This window comes from Marmota monax, unplaced genomic scaffold, assembly GCF_021218885.2.
Source record: "Marmota monax isolate L192 unplaced genomic scaffold, Marmota_monax_Labrador192_F-V1.1 WCK01_AAM20220418_F8-fsc00125, whole genome shotgun sequence".
In the NCBI taxonomy this organism is placed as follows: Eukaryota; Metazoa; Chordata; class Mammalia; order Rodentia; family Sciuridae; genus Marmota; species Marmota monax.
Window position 1 is genome coordinate 11,117,908 of NW_026695235.1, and position 25,931 is coordinate 11,143,838.

Below are 25,931 nucleotides of genomic sequence, written 5' to 3' on the forward strand. Positions count from 1 at the left end.
CAGGCTGTCCAGGGACCCAGGGGAAGGAGGCCATGCTGCAGGGTCCAAGTCCCACTCGGTTTTGCTTCCTCCTCTCTCCACTGGTCCCATTCCCCAGTTCCAAGGGGGTTTTCTTGCATATAATATTGGCTTTTAGTCATCACTAGGAAGTTCTGCAGTTCCGTGAGGGCCATTGAGCGCTTCCTGTTCCTAGGGAACCACTCCTCCCCCTGCCCCACCTCGCACCCTCAGGCACTTCCTGGGTCTGCTCCCATCTCCCACCACCCCAGGGCCTCCAGGCTCATCTCACTGCCCCAGCGGCCCCTCTGCCTCCCCTGCTCTGGCCAGGCTGCCTCCAGGGCCTGGCGCGGGCCATAGGCCCCTCCTGGCCTCGCCCTTATTAGCCTCTGGCAGGACGGCTCCCTTGGTGCCTTCCCTGCTGCCCTCTGCTGCTGGGTTTGGCCGGATCCACCTCTTGTATTAGAATCTGAAGGTGACGTTGCTCCTCTTCTCAGAATGGAGCCTTCGTCTCTGGCACCTCTTGCAGAGGTCAGCCCGATGCCTGCCCTGGGCAGTGCTCACACAGCTCTCCTGGCAGGGCTGAGTGGCCTGCCCAAGGTCCAGCAGATGCCAAGTGGCAGAGCTGGCATGGCCACTGCTGGCTCCTCTACGCTAATTTTCTCTGACTTCAGCCATGGACACCTTGGGTCCTTGGGGTATGTTCTTCTGAGTTTCATTTAAATATTTTCCACTTACACAATCTCTTAAAAGACAAAACGTGGTGGGGGTGTAGCTCAGGGCCCTGGGTTCCATAGGCCATAGGAAGCAAAACCGAGTGGGACTTGGACCCTGCAGCATGGCCTCCTTCCCCTGGGTCCCTGGACAGCCTGTCAGCACCACAAAAACAAGCGTCAGTTATAAATGCTGTCTTCTCCTACAGACACGATGTGCATTTGGAAAATGTGCCCTCATGCGAGAGCTTAGCTTCTTAAGTCAGTGTTGGTCCAACCTGGGTCCCTGCAGCCAGCACGAGTGTCCACCGCTGAGGTTCAGATTGTGCTTCCGACAGTTGGCCAGCAGAGCGTGAAGAGGCGGGACACTGGGAGGGGGTGGCCAGGTGCACCCTCACCTCCGCAGCTGTGACCTCAGCCGTGTCTTTTCCTTATGGTTGTTGGAGTGGGAGCCCAGGTGGCGCCTGTCCTCCCTCTGAAACGCTCCTGGGAGTCGGGCGTGCAGTGGTGCCCTGGGATGCACGGGGTGGTGAGGGGTTGCAGGGGAGCACGTCCCTGTGGGTGCTTTCTGTGGGAGCGCGGCTGTCATTCCCGTGGAGCAGCGCCGCCCAGCCTCTGGCCCTGCACGGAGCATGGCCACGGTCCCGCTCTGGTCCATCCTGCGCGTGGGCAGCATTGCTCACACTGGTCTCCTCTCTGCTCTTTCAGATCCGAAGGACATCAGATGCTCCTCCACCCTGTCCATGGTAAGGCTCACTCCAGTTCTTGTCACCTTCTGGACCTGGGTGCTATTGGCCGCTGTCCTCACCCCGGGCCTGGCTCTCTCTTGGCTGGCCGTGGCTGTGCCCATCTGGTGCAGTCTGGATTCCTCACTGAGGGAGCCAGGGGCAGGGGCCTGGCAGAGCTTCTCCAGGAGGGGCAACCCCCTGGCTCTGCCCTGGGGCCGGGGTCTGCGTGAGTGGAGAAAAACACTCGGGTGAGCTGGTTAGCTCACCCCTCAGAGGGCTCCGGGACTGCCCAGTACACTGACCGTGCTCCTGGTCAGGTTAGTTGCACGTGGCCCTTCACCTCTGCTCGTGTGAAGGCCCTTGTCCTGGTGACCATCGGCCCTGCAGCAGGGCGCACACCCTGCTGCCTCCCTGCCATGTCCGCTGCCCTCTGGAGTCACTGTCTCGCCTTGGGCCAGCCTCTTGGCTCCTGTCCCCTCTCCTGTTTGGCCTGGGGGGCGGGCTCCTGCAGTGCCCCCACCTCCATCCAGCCCCACTCCCATACCATTCCTGGCGCGTCTTGTGGTATGAACTGCCATCTTAAAAGAAAGGCCTCTGGCCTTCTGTCCTGCTCCAGGCCAGTCCCCTCCTCTCCTTGCGCTCCCACCGTTCCACTGAACTGGCCACCAAGGTGCCAGCAGCATCTGGTCATATGGGGTGGGCATTACCTCTCTCACCCAACTTGAGCTGACACTGCTGTTTGGCTGGGCTGTCCTCCCTCCATGAACTACTCTCCTTGGACTTGTGGTGGTCACCTCACCTTGCTGGTTTTCTGGTGGCACACTGGCTAGACGGCCTGGGCAGTGTTGTGGCCCCTCTGCAGAGCCCGCTCCTTAGCCTGCTCGGCCCTTGTGCACCTTCCGCTGCAGGAGAGCCTCACACGCTGCTCCCAGCAGTCGTTGTGCGTTGACACCATCGTCCCTGAGCTCCAAGGTCATTGATCCCACTGTCCACTTGAGCTTCCCATGGATCCATCTGGTTGTCCCCTCGGACCTAGCACGACCAGAGTAGATCTCTCGATTTTGCCCCATAAACTCACTAATCTTGGCATTGCCCATCTTGGCCCAGGGCCCCTGACCACCCACGGACAGACACTCTCATTCGTCCAGCCCCTCTGGCCTCCACGCCACCTGTGCCAATCCTGTCGGTTCTGCTCTTAGCGTGGGTTTGGGGGGTGTGGTACGGACACGCTCTTGTCACCTCCACCTGCCTGGCCCTCCATGCTCCTCCCCAGAGTCCTCTGTGCTTCAGATCACTCCTCACACTCCCCCTGCAAAGACCTCTCCAGGCAAAGGCAGCACATGTCCTGGCCTTGCCTGGTGGCTCTCAGTGGACATTTCACTGGGCAGGAAGTCCTTTTCACCTGTCTGCTCTCTGTCCCCACTGAAGCAAGGACCCCGTCTGTCCTGTCCTGCTGCAGTCCTGGCCTCGTGCAGGAGAGGGCGCCAGAGCTCCCTTCCCGCCCATTGCTTAATAGACTGGTAGGGCTTCCGCCTACAGTTCATTTGAAACAAAGGGTTCTGGTGTTTTACTAAACGAACAAACAAAAAAATAAGAAAATGAATTTTGAGAGCCACTATCTTCTGGATGATTAAACATAGTATGGCTTTTGAAACTGTAGTCACTAGAGGACGTTCCTGAAGCCATTTTCCTGCCGTGGCCTGGGGTTCGGGGTCTGGGGCTTGTAGAGACTCAAGCCGAGTTTGTGCCCAGTATGCTCCAAGAGCCTCTGTGGGGCGCACGTGGGCTCCCCTCCACCTAGCCGGGCCTTTCCCCCAGTAGTGTCTGGGCCTGGGGATGGGCAACGTGGACAGGCAGGGCAGGGGCTTGGGGAAGGGCCTGTCTTCCTCAGAGCCAGCCCCTAGGAGTCCGCAGAGCAGGCCTGGGCCCCGGGAGGTTCTTCTCCCGCGGTGTGCGTGCACCCGGGCTGCCACCTCTGCTTCATTTTGCTCTTCGAATCTTCTCTGAGCAGTTCACTGAGCTCGCTTGGAGCCCAGGTGCCCGCAGGGCATGGGACAGCCTGGTCCTGGGGCATGGCTCCTCTTCCTCTTCCCCTCCCTGTCCCTGGGGCTGCTCCTTGGGTCATGGAGAAGTTGGCGTGATTCTGGGGACATTGCATCAGCTTCTGCAGACGGCCAGCGCTCCCTCTTCTGAGAACATGTCCCACTGAGTGCCCCGTCTTGCCACACAGTCCTGACACAGCCCCAGCAAGGAGGGAGGCAGCCTGGCCCACCCAGAGTGCTGTTCCTCTGTGTGGCGGGGCGGGGGGCAGGTAGGAAGCAGGCCACCAGGAAGACCTTTGAGCTGACTGGCTCTGAGGGAGCTGTGTTCTGAGGTGTTATTTCATGATATGGTCCTTATTTTTTCCAATATTTTAGAGTTTTTGTTATGGAAATTTAAAAACCTAAAAAAGTTAAAATAATTACAGGATGAACTTTAGGATTTCCAAAACAGTCTGGAAAAAGAACAAAGTTGGAGGAACAATCGCCCTGATTTCAGTGCTCCCTGCAGAGCTGCCGGAACTGAGCAGACGCACAGTGGGTGGGACTGAGAAGCCCAGAGAGGACCTCGTCCTGATGGGCAGTCGAAGTGACAGGAGCACTGGGCGTCCAGCGGGTGAGGGTCATCACAACACAGGCGCTGGGACAGAGGCACCACACCATAAGTTAAAGTGGACCAGGGACCTAAATAGGAGCTAAAACCCTTGGCAGAAAACAAGGAGTGCGTCTTCATGACTTCAGGCCAAGCCTCCTCTGAGCACTTCACTGAGCTCACGTGGGGCCCGTTGCCCTCACCCTCTCCGCGGGCCACCTCCTGGCGTGCCCTCGGGTGTGATGCCAAGAGTGCAGGGGTGTACCTGTCCCGTTTCTGTTGTGAGTAACACAATACTGTGGCCGGGTGAGTGTTAAGACAGAGGTTATTAGTGCCCTTGGCTCTGGGGTGCAAGGTCGAGGGCTGCCTCTGGCAGCAGCCTTCCTGCTGGTAGATCCCATAGCACCAGGCAGGGCGAGGGTCAGCCTGCCTGTGTATGAGTCCTCGGGAAGCCATCAGGATTCCGTTGTGGGGCTCCGCCCGATGGCCTCATCTCGCCCCAGTCACCCCTCCCGGGCCCTTCCTCCAAACAGCACAGTTAGGTCCAGTTTCCACACTCAGATACCTCGCAGTGCAGCTGGACTTCAACAGGCAGCGCCTAAGCCACGCACAGAATCAAAACTTGCATCATTCCAAGGGAACCACCCAGAAAGTGAAAGCACAGCTCCATAGAACAGGGAGGGAAATATTTCCAAATCATGTCTGATAAGGGACTGTACCTGCATATATAAAGAGCTGTTAAAAACCAGGAATCAAACAACAAGCCAGTTAGCCAGGAACAACGGGGTGCACACCTCTAGTCCCAGCAACTTGGGAGCTGCAGCCAGAGGGTAGCAAGTTCAAAGCCAGCCTCAGCAACTTAGCAAAGCCCTATCTCAAAAGATTAAAAGGGCTGGGGCTGGGGCTTAGTGGTAAAGTACCCCTGGGTTCAATCCTAGTACCAAAAAAAAAAAAAAAAAAAGACAACCAAGTTAAAAAGTGGTCCAAGGATCCAAACAGACAATTCTCCTAGGAGGGTATACAAGTGGTCCGTGAACACACGAATAGCTGCTCAGCATCACCAGCCATCAGGAAAATGTGCTCAGAACCACTGAGGTACATCCACACCCCATGGGATGGCTGGGATCAGCGACAGACAAAAAGTGTCCCTGAGGTGGGAGCTCACTGCAGTGCAGGTGTGAATGGCCTCGCGTGGGGACCAGCCCTGCAGTTCCTTGAAGAGTCAGGTGTAGGCTTGCGTGTGGCAGCAGTGCCACTCCCCAGAACCTCCCCAGGGAGAGAGCTCGTGTCCTCCGTAAAGCTTGCTCACGGATGTTACTGCATGATGTGTAGTAGCCACCACATGGTCGCAGCTGCAGTGTGCCGGCTGGTGAGCAGCTGAATAGAGCACAGGGTGCAGGGCACTCCACGGTGAACCCCCCAGCCCCGTGCACGTCCCAGTGCCGTGCCACTCAGCTGCGCCCAGCCCCCCGTGTGAAGTACCCAGAAGAGTCAACTCGAGAAACGGAGAGCAGATGGGTGGGCGCAGGGCGGCAGGGCCTGGGGGCGGGAGGGTCTGCTCCTGAAGGTGACAAATCTGTTGTGAGATGGGCGTGGTGATGGTTGTGAACTCTGAGCTGCACCCTCCAGTTGAGCTTGAACCATGCCCTCACCGCGCCGCCTCCTGGTGCTGCCGTGGGTTTTAAGGCCCAGGTGTTCTCTGTTACCACACCCGTCAGTGCCCGGGCTGTGGCACGCGGGGTTCTGTGTGGTGCTTAAACAGGTCCAAGCACGGTCTGTCCACCCCTTGGCCAGCATGTCCCTGGAGCCTCTCATTGATAGGTCGCTGTGTTTATTTTTCTGTTGAGGAAAGCGTGTTTGTCCTGTGGGGTTACCCACATCAGGGGCTTCATGGCCACTTCCCCGGGTGCTTCTAGCATGCCCCTCTGTCCCCATGTCCTGCAAACTGGTAGCCATGGTCCAGCCCAGAACTGAATTTCCCAACGAGTTTTCCTTTCAACTGAATCACAAGAACTGTGAATTGGAGGCTGGGGGTTGTTTCCTGTCTGCCTCAAGTCGGAGGATGCTAATGAAGCAATGTGTCTCTGCATCGGCCTCCTGCTACTGAGGAGCTGTTGGGATTGGTCCTTCCGGTTCATCCTGCTCTCTGTGTTATTTAGGTTTATGGCATCTGTGAGGGACCCCAATCTAGGGCCCATGTTAGGGCTTTGACAGATTTAATGCTGTTATCTCCAAGCAGAAGGGAAACGCACAGCCTTCTACCGAAACCAGGTGGAGAGGTACTTCTGTCTTGCCTCACCAAGTCGAGAGGTAGCCAGCCGCCCAGGGTGAGCCATGTCCCAGGGTTGAGGGACCCAGGCTCCTGCCACTGCTGTACCCCTGGGCATGGGTTTCAGGCCAAGATGGTCCACCCCGAGCAGTCCTAACAGTGCCTGGCACAAAGTGGAGGCTTAATAACTGTGAGTGAATGAGCGGGTGGTCAGTCCAGATGGGGGCTGGACTCCAGCTCTGTCATCTGTGTCCTAGCCAGTGGGAAGGAGCGCAGGCCCCTTCCCTTCCCGGACACTTCCCCAAGGCTCCTCACTGCTGTGCCTAGCTGTCCCCCGGAGCTGCAGAGGGGCTGTGGGATGGGCTTTGCCTTGAGCCCGTGTCCCTGACTGAAAGGCCTGGGCTTTGTCCACGGGGAAGAGGACGTACATGCATGCTGGCTTTGAGAGCAGGCCAGCCCCTGCCTCTGACTGGCCTGGTGAGGGGACACACCGGGTCCTTGCCTGACCTGGGCATTTCCCTTGCAGGCACTAAGCCCAGGCTTCCTCAGAAGGGCTGTCGCCCCGTTTCAGATGGGGGTCCGCAGAGCCCTGCATGCAACGTGGGTCTGGTGGTCCACCTGACAGTGACAGCAGCTCCAGCCAGCTTGTCTCTGGACCCCTGGGACGCTGCCTGGCCCCCATAGCAGGTGGCCCTCATCGGGTGTCCCTCCCTCACCCCTGCGTCTCCGTCTGTTCTTTAAGAAAGGAGTTTATTTTCGCCTTCTGTGGTCCGAGACTCTGGAGGTGAAATTGAACTACTCTCCAGCCCATTGTTTTATTTGAACTATTTCTCGTATTTTCTCTTTGTCGTGTTTGTGGGGACAGGAGGTATCCTTGCCACGGTAAAGGTAGCTGAATTTCTGGCTGTTGATTGAATAACTGCTCTAACTACGTTTTTCCTCCCAGCACTCCAAAGGCTACGAGAACACAGTGGACAGATTCAGACTCCACAAGCCAGTCCTGCACGGCGAGAAGAGCAGGCCTCTGGTGAGTCGCGCAGCGCGGGCTGCAGGCCCTAAGGTCCTTCAGCCACAGGGCCGCCCATTCCCCTGGGTGTGCCACCAGCTTCCAGGGTCTTTACAACTTGGACCTCGGAGTTTCACCAGTAAAGCTTGGCCTTCTTTGGCTACTAAGCCAAACCTATTTTATGTTTTAAATCAAACGTGAAAGTGATTCACTCGTTCAACAGCTGTTTCCAGCATTCGGTGTCCCAGCACTGTTCCCTGCTGGGGGGAGGGGAGGTGGGGACAGATGGGAAGTGAGCAGAGGTGGGGCTGTGTGCAGGAGGGCCCCGAGCAGGAGCTCTCTGTTCCCGGGGGCTGCCCTCAACGGGTGGCAGGGTGCAGGGTGCAGAGCAGGAGGAGCCCACAGGTCCTGCGCCTCGAGGGGTCGGCAGGGAGCACGCAGGGGTGGATGTGAGCTGCACCCCAGACCCAAGAGCAGGTGGGGGAGAGAGGAAGAGCGTGCGCAGGCGCCCCGCCCTCCCGCCTTGCAGATGAGGCACAGAGCTGCTGAGCTGCTGCTCTTCTGTGGCACTGGGAGGCTCCTGCCGACACCCGGGGCCTTTACCCTCCCTTCTCCTTCAGGATTCTTCCAGAAGCCCCTCATCCCTGTGACTTAACTGACTGTACTGAGCATCCAGGGCCAGTTCAGACCTGGTTTTAATCCTAGAAATAAGCTATTTTCTTTTTACATCAAATTGCTTAAAGGCTAAACATATCAACATACTTTTTTCTTTATTTTCTGGGGAAATTTATTTGTGGTGGTTGAAACATTAATAAAGGGAAGCTAATATCTAGTGCTTCGTCTTCCTTGGATCTTAGGGAGTGTGGGCACTGGCTAATGCAATCAAAAATGCTTTAGTCTGTATTCACTGCTGAGTTTATAGGTTTAAAAATCACATCTTAATGTCCACCTGGATGCAGCTCCTGATGTTCCTACAGATTGATTGACCTTCTCCTCTGATCTGGACCACAGGCCCTTGTTCTGATGTCCTCATCTGAAACTAGCCTTGCTCTGAGTATAGCTTCCCTCTTTCCTTTTCTGTCCCTTCTATAAAAGCCTATTCGCTAACATGCCACCAAAGTGCCAGTTACATATTTAGAAGCCCAGCAGGTCATTTCAGGCCAAAGGAGATAGGAACAGGGCCAGACGGTTGCTGGCAGCTCGCTGGGCATCCACTCTCAGCAGGCCCCTGCCCCTGGCCCTTGCCCTTGGTTATGGTCAGCAGGCAGTGTCCCATCAGCATGGCGGGACACCCTGGCTGTTCTCTTGCCCAGAGTGATGCGCGGGCACCGACCTCCCACTTCCCACACGGTGCTGTGGCCTCTGTCGGTGCCGGGCGCATCCTTAGTGGCTAAATGAAGCATCAGGCCAGGGAAGTGAACGCGAGAAGGAGCCAGAGCTCTGGTGTCGCGTGGGCAAGCAGCAAGCCCTCCTCTGGTCCTCCTGGGGTTGGTGGTCAATTGCTTGGGATGGTCCTAACGTGCCATCCCTGAGGCCACTGTCCTCCCTAGCCTCTCTGATTGGCTGTGGCTCAGAATAAAAGACACAGGGCGGGCGTGTTCATACTGTGTCATTCCATCTGCACCTTTGGGACAGATGTGTCCCAAGCTCTCCCCTGGTGGCCTTCCTGCAGCATGGTGCAGACAGCTTGGGGCCCTCTTGCGCATGCCCCTCATGTGTGCCTAAGCGTTGATCTGATAGTGTGTCTGTTTTCCTGTCCCCTCCCCTCCTGCACCCGCCCTGCTGGAGATTGGACCCACTGGGTTTTCACAGTAGAGGGCCCTTTGCTCCTCGAAAGGGTAAATCCCGAGAGGGGAGTGCTGTGGTCCGAGCAGCCCCTGCACCCAGCAGGCTCCACAGGCCCTGCATGATTGAAACCTGCTTGAGTAGGGGTCAAGAGTAGGGTCTCTTTGGCCCTGTGTCTTCTTTTCCATCTCCTCCACACTACAAGGGACTGGGTCTTGGTGACAGGGAAACCCAAAAAGGGTGGCGGGGATGTGGGCGCAGGGCCTGTTCCCCACCGGCACAGAGCTGGGCTCCTCTCTGCTGCAGGAGCTCAGGGCCTGGTCTGTGGCTTTAAGCCCGCCCAGCAGGTGGCGCCCTGGAGCACCCTAGGAGTCCTGGAAGGGCCGTGGGGTGGCCCGGCATCTGGGGCTGCTCTGTGGCCCCGGGGCTGGTGTGTGGCTACAGTCCAGAGCGCCCCTTTCCTGGCTAAGCAGGCCCTTTGCCCTTTCATTTTCTGTGTGGCTGCACTTCATCTACCGGCTCACCAACGCCTTGTTTAGAAAAGCCAGGGGTGTCCTGCGGTTCTCAGTCTAGACCCGGGGACCAACCAGCCTGGGCTGCCCCCAAGACTGCTACAGTAGGGCAGTGCCAGCCTGGCCTCAGGGCTCTTGGGTGCCCAGGAAAGTCCTGGGTGCAGCACTGCGGGTGATGGCGTCTCCTAGCATCGCTCCTGAGAGGGAGTCAACTCCCAAACTCAAAACGCGGCTCCTTGATTTCCTCCACCTTAGGGAGTCGGTGTTGGGAAGCTGCAGGGCTTCACCCCTGGGCTTCACCGCCACACGGAAGCATCAGACTGTCCGGGTCAGTGTGAAGATGTCAGTCAGCCCAGCTCTGGATCCGAGTCCTGGTCAGGGCTCCTAGCCTCTGGGACCACACAGGTCCCGGGCACCTGAGGCCACCATGTGGGAATGCAGCTGCTGCAGCCGCCCCACCACCACCACCTTTTCCCTAATTTCTGTGTCTCCCTGAGGGAACTCTAAGTACCAGGGGTAGGTGTGAAGTGCGTCACCATTTTCATTTCTTGTTCTTTTTGAGGATTTTTATTGTATTTAGAATCCGGCTCCCATAGGTCACAGGGAGATAAATACAATAAAACCTCTTTGATGTTGCAAAAAGTCTAAAACACAGAGAAGTATCTCTTGTTCAGTGCTTTACCTTCCAGTGCAGCCATGAAGAGACTCTCCAGATCAGCCTCATTCTGACTTCAGACTCCTCCCTGACGTGGGGGTCCTCTTCTACACTTTAACAAGTGCATACTTTGTCCCTTAGGAATGCTCAGAATATGATAAAACACAAAAATCAGAATTGGTTTATGAATTTTAAAATAATACTGCTTCTGATAATATATGTCCATTGTGAACTCCTTAAAAAATTCAGGATTATATAAAAATTTCTTACCTACATTTCCTTCAGGGACAACCCTTGTTTAGATTTTAACTTTTTTCTGTCTAGACAAAGATCCTGTAGTTAAGTACCTACCCAGCAGGATGCAAGCATTCTTTGAGATCATAATGAGAGTGTTATTATTTCATGTGCTGAAGTATTTTCCTATGTTGTTAAACATCTTCTAACCTTCTTTAAGAACTTCAAGGTGTGCCGTTTATGAGGACAAACTGTATTGACCAACATTTCTCCGCAGTTGCGCAACATTTATTTTATCCTGTAAACATTTCTTCACTTTTCACATTTTTCTCAGATTGCTAGAATGTCTAGATCAAAGGACTTTGTGTTTCACAGTGTTTCATAAAACGCGATCATAAAGCACTGGCCGTGGTGGGACGGTCATCATGTCCCCGAGTGGTGCCGGACAGCGTCACTGAGTGCTTAGGGCGCTGTCTCTCTGCAGCCAGACCTGCCAGCTGATGACACCTGTGTTTTTTCTCTAACGGACCCTCACCCAGGACCCAGAGATGCAGTGCTTACTGATGGCTGACGGGAAGAGTTCCATCTGCCCGAGCCACGTCGTCGTCCTGCCAGGGGACAGCGGGAACAGCATGACCGCCATCAGCTTCACGGGGGCCTTGAGAATCCCGGTAAGTACCTGCCGGGATGCTAACTAAGAAGGCGGGTAGCAAGTGGGGGTGGCACCGGAGCTTCAGGGCCAGGTGTGGCTGCAGGAGTGCTTAGTTGCATGCTGCTATTTCCATTGGTTGAAATTAGCTATTCCATTCGGAAAGTCAGGGATTTCCTAGACAAGTGAGACTCCCGGTCTTCACTTGGAGAACAGATTCTGGCTGCCCCTGAGGCCCTCTCTCTCTCCCTGGCCCCAGCCAGCCCTGGGGCTCTCACCTTCCTCCCAACGGCCTCAGTGTGACCTGGGGAGGGACCTCACCTGTGCCTGGTCCATGGCACCAGGCGGGTCCAGCTCCGTCTTCTCCCCCTCTGAAGTGCCTCAGCAGCACAAGCCATGCCGGCCCTGGGTGCCAGCAGGAGGATGCGGAGTCGGGGTGTGGAGACCGAGGGGAGGCAGAGAGTGCCTGAGAGAGGAGCCGTCGGGCCTCAGTGTCTGGACATGGTCCTGGTCTACAGATTTCCTTGGGTTGGCCCTGGGGCCGCTGTCCGTGGTGGCAGTGTCCTGTGGTGGCAGTCTGCCTGCATGGGGAGACTCCAGGACAAGGCTGTGTACGCAGGTGGAGGCAGGGGCGCGGTGGTGAGAACTCTTGGTGTCTTCTCATTTCTCCTGTTCAGTTCACGGGCTTGCTCAGCCGTGAGGACAGGGAAGGCAGCGTCCCTCCCAGGGCTGGAGGCCACGCAGGCCAAGGCCAAGAGCAGAAGCAGGGGACACAGCAGCACCCGCCCCAGGGCCGCTTTCAACGCAGCCAGAGCATGTGGGGAATGAGTGGCCCCACTCAGAGGGACAGGGAGGAGCCAGGGATGGGAACGGTGTGACCCAGAACTGAAAAGTCAAGAGAATTAAAGGGCAAGAACTGCTGCTTCAGGACAGAGGGTGCCACCAGGGCCCCCAGGAAACTGGGTCCACAGCAGTGAACCTGGGGCGGCCTCTAGCCAGTGGGAAACACCGGGGCTCAGGCCTGGCCACCTGATCATGGGAAGGCCTCTGCCGGCAGCCCGTGGAGATGGGACATTACGTGAAATCAGTTTTAAGATTGTGTTAGTAACAGCCGAGGGTTCTCGGTGCCTGACTGTGTGCCACCCCTAACACTGATGCCCTACACGGGGTCCGGGAGCCGGCCCAGCCCTCGGCCACTACTGCCCGGCTCTGTGGCCCTGCCCTTTGAGCCTCCTCTTCCCCATCGTAACCTGGCTTCCCACCTGCAGTGATCTGAGGACCAAGGGAGATGGTTCAGTTACAACACTGAGCAGCGCGCCAGGCACCGGGTCAGGACGCAGGGGACACTGTGTCCTCACAGGGGACATGCCCTCACACAGCGTGCCCAAGGAGCCACCCCGCTGGCTAGAGGGGTGGAGGGGTGGAGGGGTGGAGGGGTGGAGTGGTGATGGATGACGGCATGCGCAGACATCATGGCAGTCAGCACCAAAGCGTCTTTGGGATTCTCACGTGTTCCAAGTGGGATCTGGAGTCACTGTGTCACAGGTGCCACCACTGTGTCATGGGCTCCCAGAACCCACCCAACTCCAAGCCTCGGTGTACTCGCCGCTGCCCTGCGTCTTCCACAGCATCCATGGTTTGTGCTGTGACCAGCAGATGCCGTAGCCTGGAGGCAGGGGGGCTGTCCAGGGTGTCCTGGCTGTTGTAATTCACAGTGACTTCAGGGAAGACGCAGACATTAAATGCTCAAAAGCAGGTGGATGGCCCAGGCCGTGCCCTGTGCGACTCCTGTACTCCTGAGTGCACCAGGCAGTATGGGATGCGTACAGCAGGGTGCAGTCCATCGACCCCACTCTGCCGTGAAGACGGCCCTCCCCTTGACAGGCAGCTGGGCTCCCTCGGCACTTGTGGTCCTGTGGGGTGGGTGGCCCTCTCCCAGGAGGCCCCGGGTTTCCCAGGCGTGGAGTGGCTCTTCCTCGGTTGCCTGCGGCAGTCCTGCTCTGAGTCTGCCTGTGGTCTCACCAGCTCGCTCTCTCTCTTGCAGGGTGTGATTGAGTTCTCTCTCTGCTTGCTCTTTGCCAAGCTGGTCAGCTACACTTTCCTCTTTTGGCTCCCGCTGTACATCACCAGCGTGGGTGAGTATGCAGTCCATTCCAGGCACTGACAGCTTTGAACCCCGCGAACTGGTGCCTGGAGATGGCCGTGCACCATGACCCCAGGGCCAACGTGGCGACAGGCAGCCCAGCCGGAGGGAGTTTGGAGATCAAGTTCTGTTGTCCTACTAATAACCTTCCTGGGGTTTAAAGGGTTGAGTGTTCTGTCCCAGCTCCGGCCCCTAATTCCATGGGGTGCTTCCTATTCTGGGCAGCCTGCATTTAAATCTGGGCCACGTTGGACTTTGGAACCAGTGGGCCATGAGGGATCCAGATAATAAGCCCTTAATAGTCTGGCCTGGAAATTGCCTCTGGGAGGTGCATTCTGATTCGAGGGCAGACTGACCGTGTTGTGTCTCTGGAGCCCAGCAGTGGCTGAAGCTGTGGGTTATGACAGAACCTCCCCAGAGTACAACTCGCATCCCATGTAGACACGCAGGATGACAAGGGGGCCTCAGCAGCCCAGGAGAGGGGCCTGTGGAGGAGGTGGAGCCCTGTGGACAGGGTGGGGTGTCTCTGCAGCACCCCACGCCCCCGTCCCAGGGGGCCTGGGGAAGCAAGAAGGAGAAGCCACTAGGGGAGAGGCAGTCTTGGAGGAGCCGGGGTGGGGAGCTTGAGGATGTGGGAGGGTTGGAGGGAGCAGAGCAGGTGCAGGTGGTCTCTGAGGGTAGAGGTTGGAGAGCCTGAGGTTCTGGAGCCAGTAGATGTGAGGGGAGCTCAGGGTCAGGGAGGATCTGTCCATCACACTCCTAGAAGGACCAGCCTGCAGGGTGGCGGACAGAGGGTGGGTGCAGGCTGCCAGGAGCTCCCTGAGGCTCCCTCCCTGATGACCCCCCTCGTTCCAACAGGAGCACAGCACAGGCCAAAGGGCAGGCCCTTGACGGGAGGCCATGCACTTTCTTTCTCCTTATTCCCATGTGACAGCACAGGGTGACACTTTTCAGACTCAGATCTCACACTGCTGGCCTGGCCAGTTTGAGTGACTGAAAAAAGCTGAGTTCCCTGCATGTGACAGCAGGACTTGCCCATGCTGCCCAGCCTCCTTGAAGCACAGAGCTGTGGGGTCCAGAGGAGACCCTGAGGCCTCTGTCTTGCTCTGGGGCCCGGAAGGCCTGGTCCCTGCCGTGTACCGGGCGTGCGTGGCAACACTCCTGTTTGGCCCGAGGCACAGGCCAGCTTCCCAGGCTCTCCTGTCCTGAGCCGATGGCCCTTTGTGCCGTCCTGCACTGCCAACTGGAGGCAGGTGGTCGCAAGGCTGGACCGGCCACTCTGGGCTTGGGCTGGCCACTCTGGGCTTGGGCTGGGAGTATCGTCAGCCGCTGTATAGCTTTTTTGTTCTTTTTTAAGTGGAGGTAAATTGCTCCTTGACGTAAGTGGCACTTGGGGGCAGATTCCCCTGGGGCTCCTCCGGAGCTCACAGTCCGCTCGTTTTGACAGACCACCTCGATGCCAAGAAAGCCGGCGAGCTCTCCACCTTGTTCGACGTGGGCGGGATCTTCGGTGAGTTCGTCGCCCGCTGTTCTCTTTGGGAGTATCTAACCTTGCTGTTCACACCCATGAGTCAGTTTGCTGCTGGGAGGGATCTGTGGACCCGAGTGAGCTCAGCCATCACTCTGGGGGGACCTCCATCTTCCAGGCCCTGCCTCTGTCCTTCAACAAGCTGCCCTCAGAAATGGCAGCCCCAGGCACGTGAGGAGAGGCAGTATTTGTACCCTAGCAAGTGAAGGGGCTTCCTGGTTGGCCTAAAAACCTCAACCCGGACCCCAGGGTTCCTCCAGGGCTCACATGGAACCCTACCGGGCGAGGCCTGTAGGAGCACAGACCCCTGAAGGCCACCTGTGGCCGACGAGCACAGAGCCAGGAGGAGACCGTTCTGGCTCCCGCTGTTCCCTTCCCTCCAGAGCAGCCCAGGCCTGGGCGTTGGCCCCTCAGCCCGTCCCTGTCTGTGGCAGGTGGGATTCTGGCGGGTGTCATCTCCGACCGGCTGGAGAAGCGGGCCTCCACCTGTGGCCTGATGCTTCTGCTCGCGGCCCCCACGGTAAGGCTCCGCTTCCCTCCCGCGAGCCTCCCCGTGGCAGCACAGCGCTCCCCTCTGGCCGAGGTCTCGTCCTGACTGCTGTCTTGGGGTTCCCCCCCCCTCCTGCCCTTGCTGTCCCTCTCCCAAGACAAGCTTCCTCCAGCCCTGAGGACCCAGGGCCTTCCCAAACCCCAGGCTTGCTGGCCCCATCACACCGGTCTCATTCTGCTCCTTAGGTCCTCAGTTGCTCACGACCTTGAGCAAGTGACCTCTCTCTGTGCCTCAGTTTCCTCATCTGAAAACCAGGGGTGACGGTGGCACTGCCTCTCTGACTAAAGATCCAGTGAAGTGCTGGCCGGTCATTGCTGTGTTCTGATGTCTTAGAGGCCACTCTGTCACCACCTTGCAGTCTAGCCATTTGTCCACCTGCCTTTCCACTGTCCCCAAAATAAGGCCTAGTTCTCAGTCAACCTGGGGCCATGGACATTCAAGGAATATTCAGGTGCCCCCTGCCATCCCTGGGTGCAGCTGCTCAGGTGGGCAACCCAAGTCAGCAGTTAAGACCTTCCATCCGGGAGCTCAGAGGAAGCTGCCCAGTGGCCATCAGCACCAGCTCTGAGCCCACCGTGCAGGTGACCCCGGGACCCCAGAGCTTGGTCCAGAGCCCACACACCTGGGGTGGGCTGGTGCCCCACAGGCACTGTCTTCAGGCGGGGGCGTGGCCGTGATTTCGGGGACCCCACTCTTGGGGTGCTGGCTTTAGGACACAGGGACCTGCGTGCCCTGCGGCGCTCCCAGTAAGCCCCATTTCCCGTCCCCTCCCCGTCCAGCTCTACGTCTTCTCCTCCGTCAGCAAGATGGGCCTGGAGGCCACCGTAGGTGAGTGAGCCTTTGCTGCTCTTCTCTCCTCCACACGCATCTTTGACCCCACAACTTGGGGGACAGAAACCCAGGAGCTTTGGGCTGGTGTAACTGGAGCACATGGTGTGGCTGATAGGCCTGCGTCCCGTGGGGTGAGACCCGGGACTCCTGCCCCCAGGGTGGTAGGCCTGGTGTCGGCAGGTGTGAGTGGTGGGGAGAGCTCGGGGCAGCAGTGGGACCCCAGCCAGCCTGTGAGAGTCAGCCCGGCGCGCTCTTGGGCTGTGGCAAGAGGCCAAGCAGCTGGTGTGCTCAGCCTGGGGACAGGGCAGGCCCTTCCACTAGCCTTCTAGCTGGCCTCTCGGCCCTCACCCAGAGCAGCAGCATGAAGTCAGAGGACCGTTGGACTTCCTGCCAGCAGCACCTGCAAGTTACTCCCTGGCCCTTGGGAGACATGCTGACAAGTCTGCAAGTGGGGCTGGGGGGACGTGGGGTATGTGCAACCCCCTTCAGAGTCACCCAGAAAGCAGTCACCCAGAATGCCCGCTCTCCTGTGCGCCAGAGCCCGGCTTGGGAACGTGGGCCTGTGGCAGTTCAGGACAGACCTTGTGGCTCGTGGAGTGGCACGTATGTCTCGCGAGTGCACAGCCTTGTGGTGAGAGGACACCCCTAAGACAAAGCTGTCCTGGGTGCAGCCTCGCCTGGCACAGACCCCGCGTGGCCTGGGCTCAGCCTCCAGGGCCTCACTCCTCACACTGCCAGCAGCTGCTGCCCATGGAGAGTGGGACCCCAAGCCCCAGGTCCCCTGAAGAGGAGCCCAGATCTTTAGGGACTTAGCAGATGTACCTCTGGGCAAGGGCAGAGGGGGCCGTTCAGCTGCCGGCCTGGAGGCACCCTGGAGCCCCTCCCTGCACCCTCTGACACTCGAGGAATGCGTCCTGCAGGTCACTGGGCTGGGCTGGCTCTCCCCAGGGACTCCATTCTCCTCCGAATCCCCCTCTGCTTCCCACAGCCATGCTGCTCCTCAGCGGGGCCCTGGTCAGCGGACCCTACGCACTCATCACCACCGCCGTCTCCGCTGACCTGGTGAGTGACCCTGCACCCCCTCCACAGAGGAAAATGCCGTGCAGCAGAGCAGGGGTCGATTGCCACCTGTGTGTGAGTGTGCTGCCTGTGCACTAGAGAGTCCCTGCTGCTGGCCCTCTGCCACCCTCCCCCTGGGTCCTGGGCAGGTTGGCCCAAGAGATCCCCCGCTTGGAGCCATGAGAAGCCCCATGAGCTTTTTGCTCCCCAGAGAAGTGGAAGGGCCTGTCCCGATGAGTCAGCAGAGAGAGCAGCACAGCGGACAGGGAGGCCTGGGCTTGGTCCTCTTCACCCTGTCAGTGTCCCCCCAGGGCCAGCCTGCCCTGGCCACCTCGTGTTGAGTGTGTTGCCGAAGCTGCCCATGTGAAGCCTGTTCTTGGATGTGCATAGCCGGCAGGCTCACATCTGTGGGTGTGGAAGATTCTGGAAGGATCCACACCAGATCTCCAGCACTGGTCACCCACGCAGGACAGTGGCCGAGGAGGGACCTGGACTGCTTTCCTTAGACCAAAGCAGCGGGTGCCTGGCCGCGGGTGCCTTCCATCCTCCACTGGGTGCACATCCCTCGGCTCCCTTGTGCTTTCTTAGGTGCTGTTCATGTCCGTGGCACGGGGCTCCTGAGCCCTGCTCTTCCTTACTGTCCCCAATGTGTGCCACATGTGGAGCTGTCAAAAGCCAGATCTCCTGCCTGCCGCCCCATGAGCCTCGCTGGGTCCCAGCTTGGGTCTCCTGACTGTCCTGGTCCCCTCTTCCTGGACCTCTGCATTGTCACGTTGACTTTAGGCACTGCAGTGACATCTAGCATGTGTCACAGAACAGCCCTGGCTGTGGAGAGTCTGGGTGTCACAGTGATGCTCATGCCAGAGTGGCGCGAGGTGGAGGTGTCCCACGTAGCCAGGTGGGGCCTCGTGAAGAGGACAGCCATGATAGCTGATTACAAGAGCGCCCTGGGAGTTCTGCGAGTCAGATGCCATGGCCGGTATTTCCAGGACTCCTGTGTCCTGGAGATCCTGACCTGGTTGGCTTCCCAGGGTCGGCGCAGCCGGGAGCATGGGTGTGTGTGTGTGTGTGTGTGTGTGTGTGTGTGTGTGGTTGGCAGGCCCTGGAGTACATTCTGCATGTCACTGGGCCAAGGCAACCGGAGCCTCACGTTCCTTTTCCCCTCTTCTAGGGCACTCACAAGAGTCTGAAAGGGAACGCTCACGCCCTGTCCACCGTGACGGCCATCATCGACGGCACCGGGTCTGTAGGTACGCAGCAAGGCCACCCAGAGCCCGTCTTACCTGACAGGTGTCCAGGGTTCCAAGGGCCAATATCAGGACTGACTGGCTCCTAAAATCTGAGCAGCCCAGGGTGTAAAGAGGGGAGATACAAATCATGCAGTAAAACACTTCTTTCTTGATTCTCTTCAAATGAGGGACAGCAGGAGTGGCTAGTGAAGGGAGGTGACGCCTCCTCTGTGAGCGGAGGTGCCCTGTCCCCTCCAACACCCTCTGGGCTGGGTAGGAGAATAAGTCTTGTTCTGAACCCCTTTTGCCACAAGGGAGGAAGGTGAGACCCGCCGGGCTACTCCCTGGCCTGGCTCATCTGCTGTCACCTCCTTGGAGCCGCCACGCCCATCTTAGCTTGGTTGCCCTTAGTCGGAGGTCTGACGGGGTCTGACTGCAGCCTTGCCAGCCCCTTGGGCCACGCTGCCTGCTGGAGCACACGGGGCCTGGGAAACGGTCACCATGGAGACAGCACGCGCCAGTCCTCCACTGCGTCTCAGTCATTGTCTCTGCCCACGTGCGCCACCCAAGAGACAAAGGCAAAGAAAGACCAAGGGAGACACGGAGCCTCGGCAGGCACCCGGCGTGTCCATTAGGCGTGGGCGTCCAGGAGCGCGCGTGGGTGAGATCATGGCCAAGCTCGCTGGTTGCAATGGGCACCTTCTCACAGTCCAAGGCCAGGACTCTAGTGGCCCAAGTCTACGTGCTTCATGCCCAGTGGGCACAGGGTGCCATGTCCACACCTTTCACACAGAGCAACTGAGTTTGCCCTGCGCTTTCCACTTGATTCTTATCAAAGCAAAGCATAAGGGGACCCGCAGCCCCACCCTCCTGTCCCAGCCTCTGTCCTCCTGCAGAGGAAGGTGGACTTGATCCTGAGCCTGCCGCCTGTCCCCAGGCAGCTCGGTGCTCTCCCCTCCTCCAGCCAGGAGCAGATCACCACCCTCAGCTCACAGGCTGTGTCCCTCCCTGGCCACACCTGCATTGCTCCCCCACAGGTTCCTTCCCAGGTGTCCCCTCCTCCACGCCACGGCCTTCAGTCCCCTGGTACTGTCCTTCCACGTAGCCACGCAAGGCCCCAGGGCCGCCTGCCGCACCACATGGCCTCCGTGGTCCACGAGCCCCTTTCTCCTCGGCCCTAGATCCCGTTAACTCCGCCGTGGTGGGAATGTCTCCTGGTAGCTTCCTGAGTTCTCAGGAGGCAAATGCTGAAAAGTGACAAGTCCCTGGGGTCAGGACTCGGCTCTCACCGGGTGCAGATCCGTGTCTCCCAGCTCCACGGTGGTTGGGAAGTCTGCTGTCACTCCTCGCCCAGTCCCCACGCCGGGCCTTCTCCTGGATCCTCGGGGCGCTCCCCTCCCCCTCCCTGCAGCCCTCCCCCCCACGCTGGGGCGCCCGGGGCCCCTCGTGCTGCAGACACCGGCCCTTCATTTAGGGGCACTGAGCTTGTGGTTCTCTGATAAGTTTCCTGCCGTCTCTGGGTTTGTGTCTTGTTCTTCCTGGAGAACAGGAGTCCGCTGCGGCCTTCTGGATCCTTCTATTCTTTCTTTCTGTTTCCTTCCTGCTCACCTGCTCTCTTCTCCTTTCCCAGATGTCTTCTCAGTCAATTCCCCAGACTTCACGTTGGACTTCCTGCTTTGCATGTCATGTTTTTCATGCTCATTGATGTTTTCTGTTTCTTGAGTGTGTGAGTGTGTGTGTGTGTGTGTGTGCGTGTGCGTGTGCGTGTGCGTGCTACTGAACCGCGAACTTGCTGATAACAAACTGCTTTTCATCCACAAATGGCCAGTTTCACGGGTCAGCTTGGTTTTCTCCTAGCTCTCCGAGGGCTTATACCCCAGCCTTCCTTTCCCTGCAGCGTCCTCCTGTTTGCTCGCTCTGTGTTGGGAACGTCCTCAGGTGCAGGGAGAACTTTGGCCTCCACTTCCCCACATTTAAGGGTGAGCCTGCCTCTCACCTGGAGTCCTCCCCTGGAGGGTGTCCACTGCGGTGTTCAGAGGCCTGGGTCCCACTGGACTCTGGAGGAGCCAGTGCTTGGTGGGAGTGGGTGTCAGAGTGCCCCGACCCCGGCTCGTGATTGGGTGCCTCCCCGCCCTGCGTGGAGCCTGGTGTCCCCAGAGGTTAGCTGCCACTCTTCTGCAGCTGGTGTGTCTGGTCAGGGAGGTCGAGGAGAGGCTGCAGTGCCGTGTCAGTGGGCAGGGAAGGGGCAGAGTGAACTGCGGTCAGCAGGGGGCATGGGACTGTGTATGAAAGGCTCCCATAATGCCCCCTTCCCTCCTGCCTCTCCTCACCTGCCCTGTGCTCTTGCTGTTCCTGGCTCTGGGGCGAATCCCAGGCCGTCTCCCACTCTGGGCCTTGGTCTGCCAACAGTGGTGCCTACTCTTTGTGGATTTATAATCTTAAAAGTTTAGCTAAGGGCCACCCTGTTGTCTGGGAGGTGAGAAGACCCACTGGCACGAGCAGTGCGTGTTTACCTGGTGGATCTTCTGAGACTTGGCCTCAGAGCACACAGTTGCCTCTCAGGTCGTAAAGCAGCGTGTGCTTTGTGAACACCAGAAACTGAACCAGTGTCCCGAGGCCTGAGACGAGGGCCACCTGTCCGGGGCCCAGTCTCAGTTGACAGCTGGAGAAAACCCTTCTTCTTCTTCCCACCACGAGTGCCCCAATTCCAGCCGCGAGGGACACACCAAGCGCTGCTTGACCACCGCGCATAGAAACCCCGGGCACTTTGGAGGATGCCCTTTTCTTTCGTGGTTTTTGAATGTTATTTGGCATAATTTTGTACTTGGAGGAAACTTATAAAAATAGGAGTTCACAGAATTGCAGTGTGTTAGCTTTGCCCCGAGCTTCTCTTGTGTCCACACAGCCACGTGCAGGACACACACTCTCACGCACACAGGCACATGGCTTTCTAAGGGTGAAGCGCAGACAGTTCCCGATGCCACCTCAGTGCGGTGATCAGAACCAGGAAGTCAACGTTGACCGATTGTTGGTTCCTACAAATCTCATTCAAATTTACCAGTAATATTTTTATAGCATAAGAATATCTAACACTGCGTGTTGGGTTCAGATTTCTTTATATAAATAATAATAATGGAAAGGTTGGATCAGAAGAACGGACATTTGAGGCTGGACACAGTGGCCTAAAATGATCCCAGCACCTCGGGAGGCAGAGGCAGGAGGATCTTGAGTTCAAAGCCAGCCTCAGCAAAAGTGAGGCACTAAGCAACTCAGTGAGACCCTGTCTCTAAATAAAATACAAAAGAGGGCTGGGATGGGGCTCAGTGGTCGAGTGCCCCCAAGTTTAGTCCCGGTACCCCCCCAAAAAAAAGAATGGACATTTAAAATATCAACATCTATCCTTATAATGGTTCCCGAGGAAGGCAGGCCAGCTCCCCCCATGCTGAGACCATGCTCCTCCTCACTGTGGCCGGTGAGTGGCTGCCGGGCATCCTCCTCATGTCCCCAGGGCACAGGGTACCAGGTGGCCCCATGCACAGTCTTCCGGTGCCTCCATGTTCATGTCTGCCTCTTCCAGGAGCAGCCCTGGGCCCCCTGCTGGCGGGGCTCATCTCCCCCTCGGGATGGAGCAACGTGTTCTACATGCTGATGTTTGCAGACGCCTGTGCCTTACTGGTGAGTCATCCTCTCTGTGACCCAGGCGGCTTCAGTGAGCTCTCTGTGCTTGTTGGCCAGACACTGGTGGAACTTTCTGTGGATTCCTGCAGTCCTGGGGGCATAGGGGTTATTCTGTCATCACTAAATACACGTGGTCCAAGTTCCTTATCTGGGTAAAGAACTATCAGAATCGGAAATAGGTGAGTCTTCTGCTCTGTAGTTCCAGGCAGGACAGTGTGAAGTCCCAGAGCATGGTGCCCTGTGGCTTTGGATTCTGCCCCAGCCTGTGTGTGATGGTGCAGGTTACTGAACCTCTCTGGGCTACAGCTTCCACATATTAAAATGGGCATGATAAGGCCTGTTGGAACTAAAGTGGACTGTGCCCTAGGACCCATGTAGTGCTATGCTAGCCAGCTGTCTGTCACTATCAACACGCCGATTATCAACTTAGAGAAAAGGTCTCTCTGACTCACGGCGTTGGAAGTGTCAGTCTGTGACTAGCTGGCCTGTTGCTCTGGCCCTGTGTCCAGGCAGCACATCATGCGGGGAGCCCTGGGTAGAGCAGACTGCTCACCGCATGGCCAGGATCAAAACAGAGAAGGAGGAGGGCCCCGAGGTCCTCTGTCCCCTTCAAGGGCACATACCCAATGACCTAAGGACTAACAAGGCCCCACCTCCCAGCACCACCAAGTTGGGACAAAGCCCTCGACACGTGGGCCTGTGGGGACACTCCTGTTCTCCCAGCTTTAACCCCTGGGACTCCAACCTGAACCCCAGACATCCAAGAAAACAGGGTGTCTGCCTTCAGGGTGCTGGCCCAAGGTGGTGGGGCTTACGAGCCCTCAGAACTCTCTTCCCACGTCCCCACCACCCAGGACTCCCCTCCCACGTCCCCACCACCCAGGACTCCCCTCTTCTCTGGTCTGAGGGCACCTCTGCTCTCTGAGACCAGGGGCCACCAGAAGCAGGACTACTCTCAGGAACCCGCTTCTGTGTCCAGGACACTCCAGTTTTGTGGGGCCACCCTGGATTGCGTCAGTCAGGGAAGGGGACTAAATCACACTCAAACATGAAGGACGCTTGGACACCTGGGCACCCTTCGTCTGGGTCTGTAAAGTGACTTAAGCCCTTGGAGCTCACGGAGGACGGGAGGCTGAGCTGAAGGGCCGAGGAGGCAGCTGCCCTTGGTGGAGGCCTGCTGGGGCCACCAGGCTGAGGCCACTGTGGGCTCCAAGACAAGCTCCTGGTGCTGGAGTCCCCTGAGAGTCACCAGCCCGGTCACCTCAACAGCTCGAGTCACCCCAGTGCCCACGGCTGCAGGTCCTGGTCTCCACTGTGGGTTCCCAATTTGGGCATCTATGATTGGCTAGTTGTTTTAAACCAGACGTGAACAGGAGTGCGTCCCAGTTTCCCAGAGGACGTAGGACACACAGGACAAGCCTGGGCCAGGTGTGTTGGCCGGCCTGGCCAGCACCCTGAAGAGAAGTGTGTCCTGGGCAGGTGCTGGTGGGTGCTGTGCAGGAAGAGCCCAAGCCCGGGGGCCTCAGTGAGCGAGGGCCTGGGAGGCCCCAGGTCATGCCCACTGGCCGCTCATGTCCCCAGGCAGTGACAGGTGGCCTTGTCTTTGTTTTGGGTGCAGTTCCTGATCCGCCTCATACACAAGGAGCTGAGCTGCCCGGGGCTCACAGCAGGGGGCCAAGCTCCGTAAGTCCGTCACCCCCCCATGAAGGTAGCCGGTGTCCTGTCCGTCTGCCCCCCTGACCAGACAGGGAAGGGCTTGCCACTGTCCCTGCGAGGCACATGGCTTTGCTCACGTTCTCTTCTGTGACGAGTGTGGCCATGCCATGTGACAGTGGCCTCTCCTGCGCGTCGAGGAGACGGTGGGGAGCTTCCTCCTTAGTCACCCCGGTGTTTTCTAGCTGCAGTCCCCAGCCTCAGGCTGGCCTCGCCCTCGCCCCACCCCTGCCCCTGCCCCTGAGTGAGCTCCTCAGGCCCCCTCCAGCTGGCTCCCTGCAGCCACCTGCCCCTGGGGGCAGAGGGGCTCCTGCGAGGGTTGGTGTGCTCTGTGGGACCCCCTGTGCAGGGACCCCGTTGGTCTACCTTCTCTTTCAGGCTGAAGGAACACTGACCACGGAGTCCCGTGGAGGAAGGGCTGAGCCCGTCCCTCACAAACTGTTTGGAGAGAAAGCTGAAGGAGGACCCTGCCCTGAGTGGCTCGCCCTTGCCTTTTGCACACGCTCCTGGAAAAGGCCCAAGGGCCGACTTGAGAATTCCTGGCACTAGTCACACAGACGGGCGCTCAGGACAGCAGCGCAGGTCCAGGACGCTGTCCGACTGCCTTAGCTGAGCCCATGGACGGACAGCTCTGCCCGCCCCAGCCCCACAGATGCGCGTCCATCTAGTCCCTTGAATACAGTATGTGACAGCCCCGTGGCACTGACCCACAGCACCTGGCAGCCCCGTCCCTCTCAGGTACCCAGCAGCAGTGTTAAAGTGCACGAGCCCCACGCTGCAGGAGATCCGGCCACCACGTGCCGCGGGTCCCGGAGGACTTGAACGGGCAGCGAAAGGCCGGGCCTGGGACCTCAAGGACACGTCAGCCAGCCTGGAGCCCGCCTCTGCCTGGCATCAGAACCAAGGCAGAACCAAGACCCCTACTACCCAACAGGTTTCTCCATCCCTTCCCAGACTCGGTCCCCACCTGGACACTGATGGTCAGGAAGTGGACAGAGATGGCAATACGCTGCCTAAGGAACCAGCCCCAGGACACTGTGACCCCTGCCCAGCTCCAGGCGTCCTGCTGGTGTCTGCAGCCACGCACTGCTGGTCCCCTGTGATGTCCAGGGCCGGGGCAGAGGCCTGGGAAGGGGCCTGGCTGTGGGCACCAAGAGCCACGGGCATCTCTGAGCCACTTGACTCGGTCACATGCACAAACACGGGAGCAGTTTCTAGATCCATAGCAACAGAGGGGATATTTATTTAAAATGTATGATGTGTTATCTGAGGTTAAAGGAATACAAATGGCATTTTGTTATTTATTAAGACAAACTAGTGGCTCTCTGGACATCTGTTTTCTGGGTTGGCTATAGCAACGTTCTTAGCTGCCTTTTGAAATAAAATGGGTTTTTAAAAAAAATCCAAGCAGAATACTCAGGGAATATTGATTATTTCTGCCCGTGTTTCCATCACACTGAAAGAAAACTTCCAAATAGCCTGTGTGGTTTGCATTTTCTCGGGGGTCAGACACGTCCCATGGTTGTGCTGGTCGGCAGGAAGCTGGGGCTGTCCCCTCCAGGAGAGGGCCCTCTTGCTGCCAGGGCCAGCAGACCTGGGCCTCTGGGTGCTCTGTGAGCCTGGCGTTCCCCCCTGACTGTGCCAAGGCGTAGGGCTGGGTGGGTGATGCGCTGGGTTCTGGGTGGAGTGGATTCAGGCTTTCAGACCTCAGGAGCTGGGCCGTCTATGCTCTTGTGGTGCGTGCTGCTCTCTGAGGGTGTGCTGTGTTTTCAAAGTCAGTTCTTGGGCCCCCTCCGTGGCAGCAGGCCAAGGACTCAAGAGCCCCTACCCTGAGCTCTGGGGGCCTAGCAGGGGACACAGGCCTGTCCTGTCAGCCCGCGGCCCTCACTGGCTGGCTGTGCTTTTTATTTTAATAAGTTATTAACACATTTGTGATCTTCTACTGAAAGCAAGATTTCCACAGACTGGCTAGGTCACAAGTCCCCTGCTCAGGTCCCCAGCCTCTGGTTCTGTCTCCTCAG

At 58.1% G+C, this 25,931-nt stretch overlaps 1 protein-coding gene across 12 annotated transcripts in view; it reads left to right on the forward strand.

Moving 5' to 3' along the window:
• The window catches only part of Slc37a1 (solute carrier family 37 member 1), a 61,920-nt gene extending 36,595 nt beyond the window's left edge, over nt 1–25,325 (forward strand). For 7 of the 12 annotated variants that reach the window (XM_058577214.1, XM_058577216.1, XM_058577213.1 and 4 more), the window contains 12 exons: nt 1,419–1,456; nt 7,285–7,364; nt 11,057–11,201; nt 13,224–13,314; nt 14,770–14,832; nt 15,234–15,370; nt 16,180–16,228; nt 16,584–16,700; nt 17,220–17,293; nt 18,462–18,540; nt 22,097–22,194; nt 24,289–25,325. In XM_058577214.1, coding sequence (XP_058433197.1) covers nt 1,419–1,456; nt 7,285–7,364; nt 11,057–11,201; nt 13,224–13,314; nt 14,770–14,832; nt 15,234–15,370; nt 16,180–16,228; nt 16,584–16,700; nt 17,220–17,293; nt 18,462–18,540; nt 22,097–22,194; nt 24,289–24,459 — 1,142 coding nt within the window. In that variant the 3' untranslated portion in view covers nt 24,460–25,325. Of the gene's footprint in view, nt 1–1,418; nt 1,457–7,284; nt 7,366–11,056; nt 11,202–13,223; nt 13,315–14,769; nt 14,833–15,233; nt 15,371–16,179; nt 16,229–16,583; nt 16,701–17,219; nt 17,294–18,461; nt 18,541–22,096; nt 22,195–23,815; nt 23,881–24,288 lie in introns of all 12 variants that reach the window. The other 5 variants (XM_058577219.1, XM_058577217.1, XM_058577218.1 and 2 more) reach the window with 5 other exon arrangements.
• The last annotated feature ends 606 nt before the right edge of the window (nt 25,326–25,931 follow it).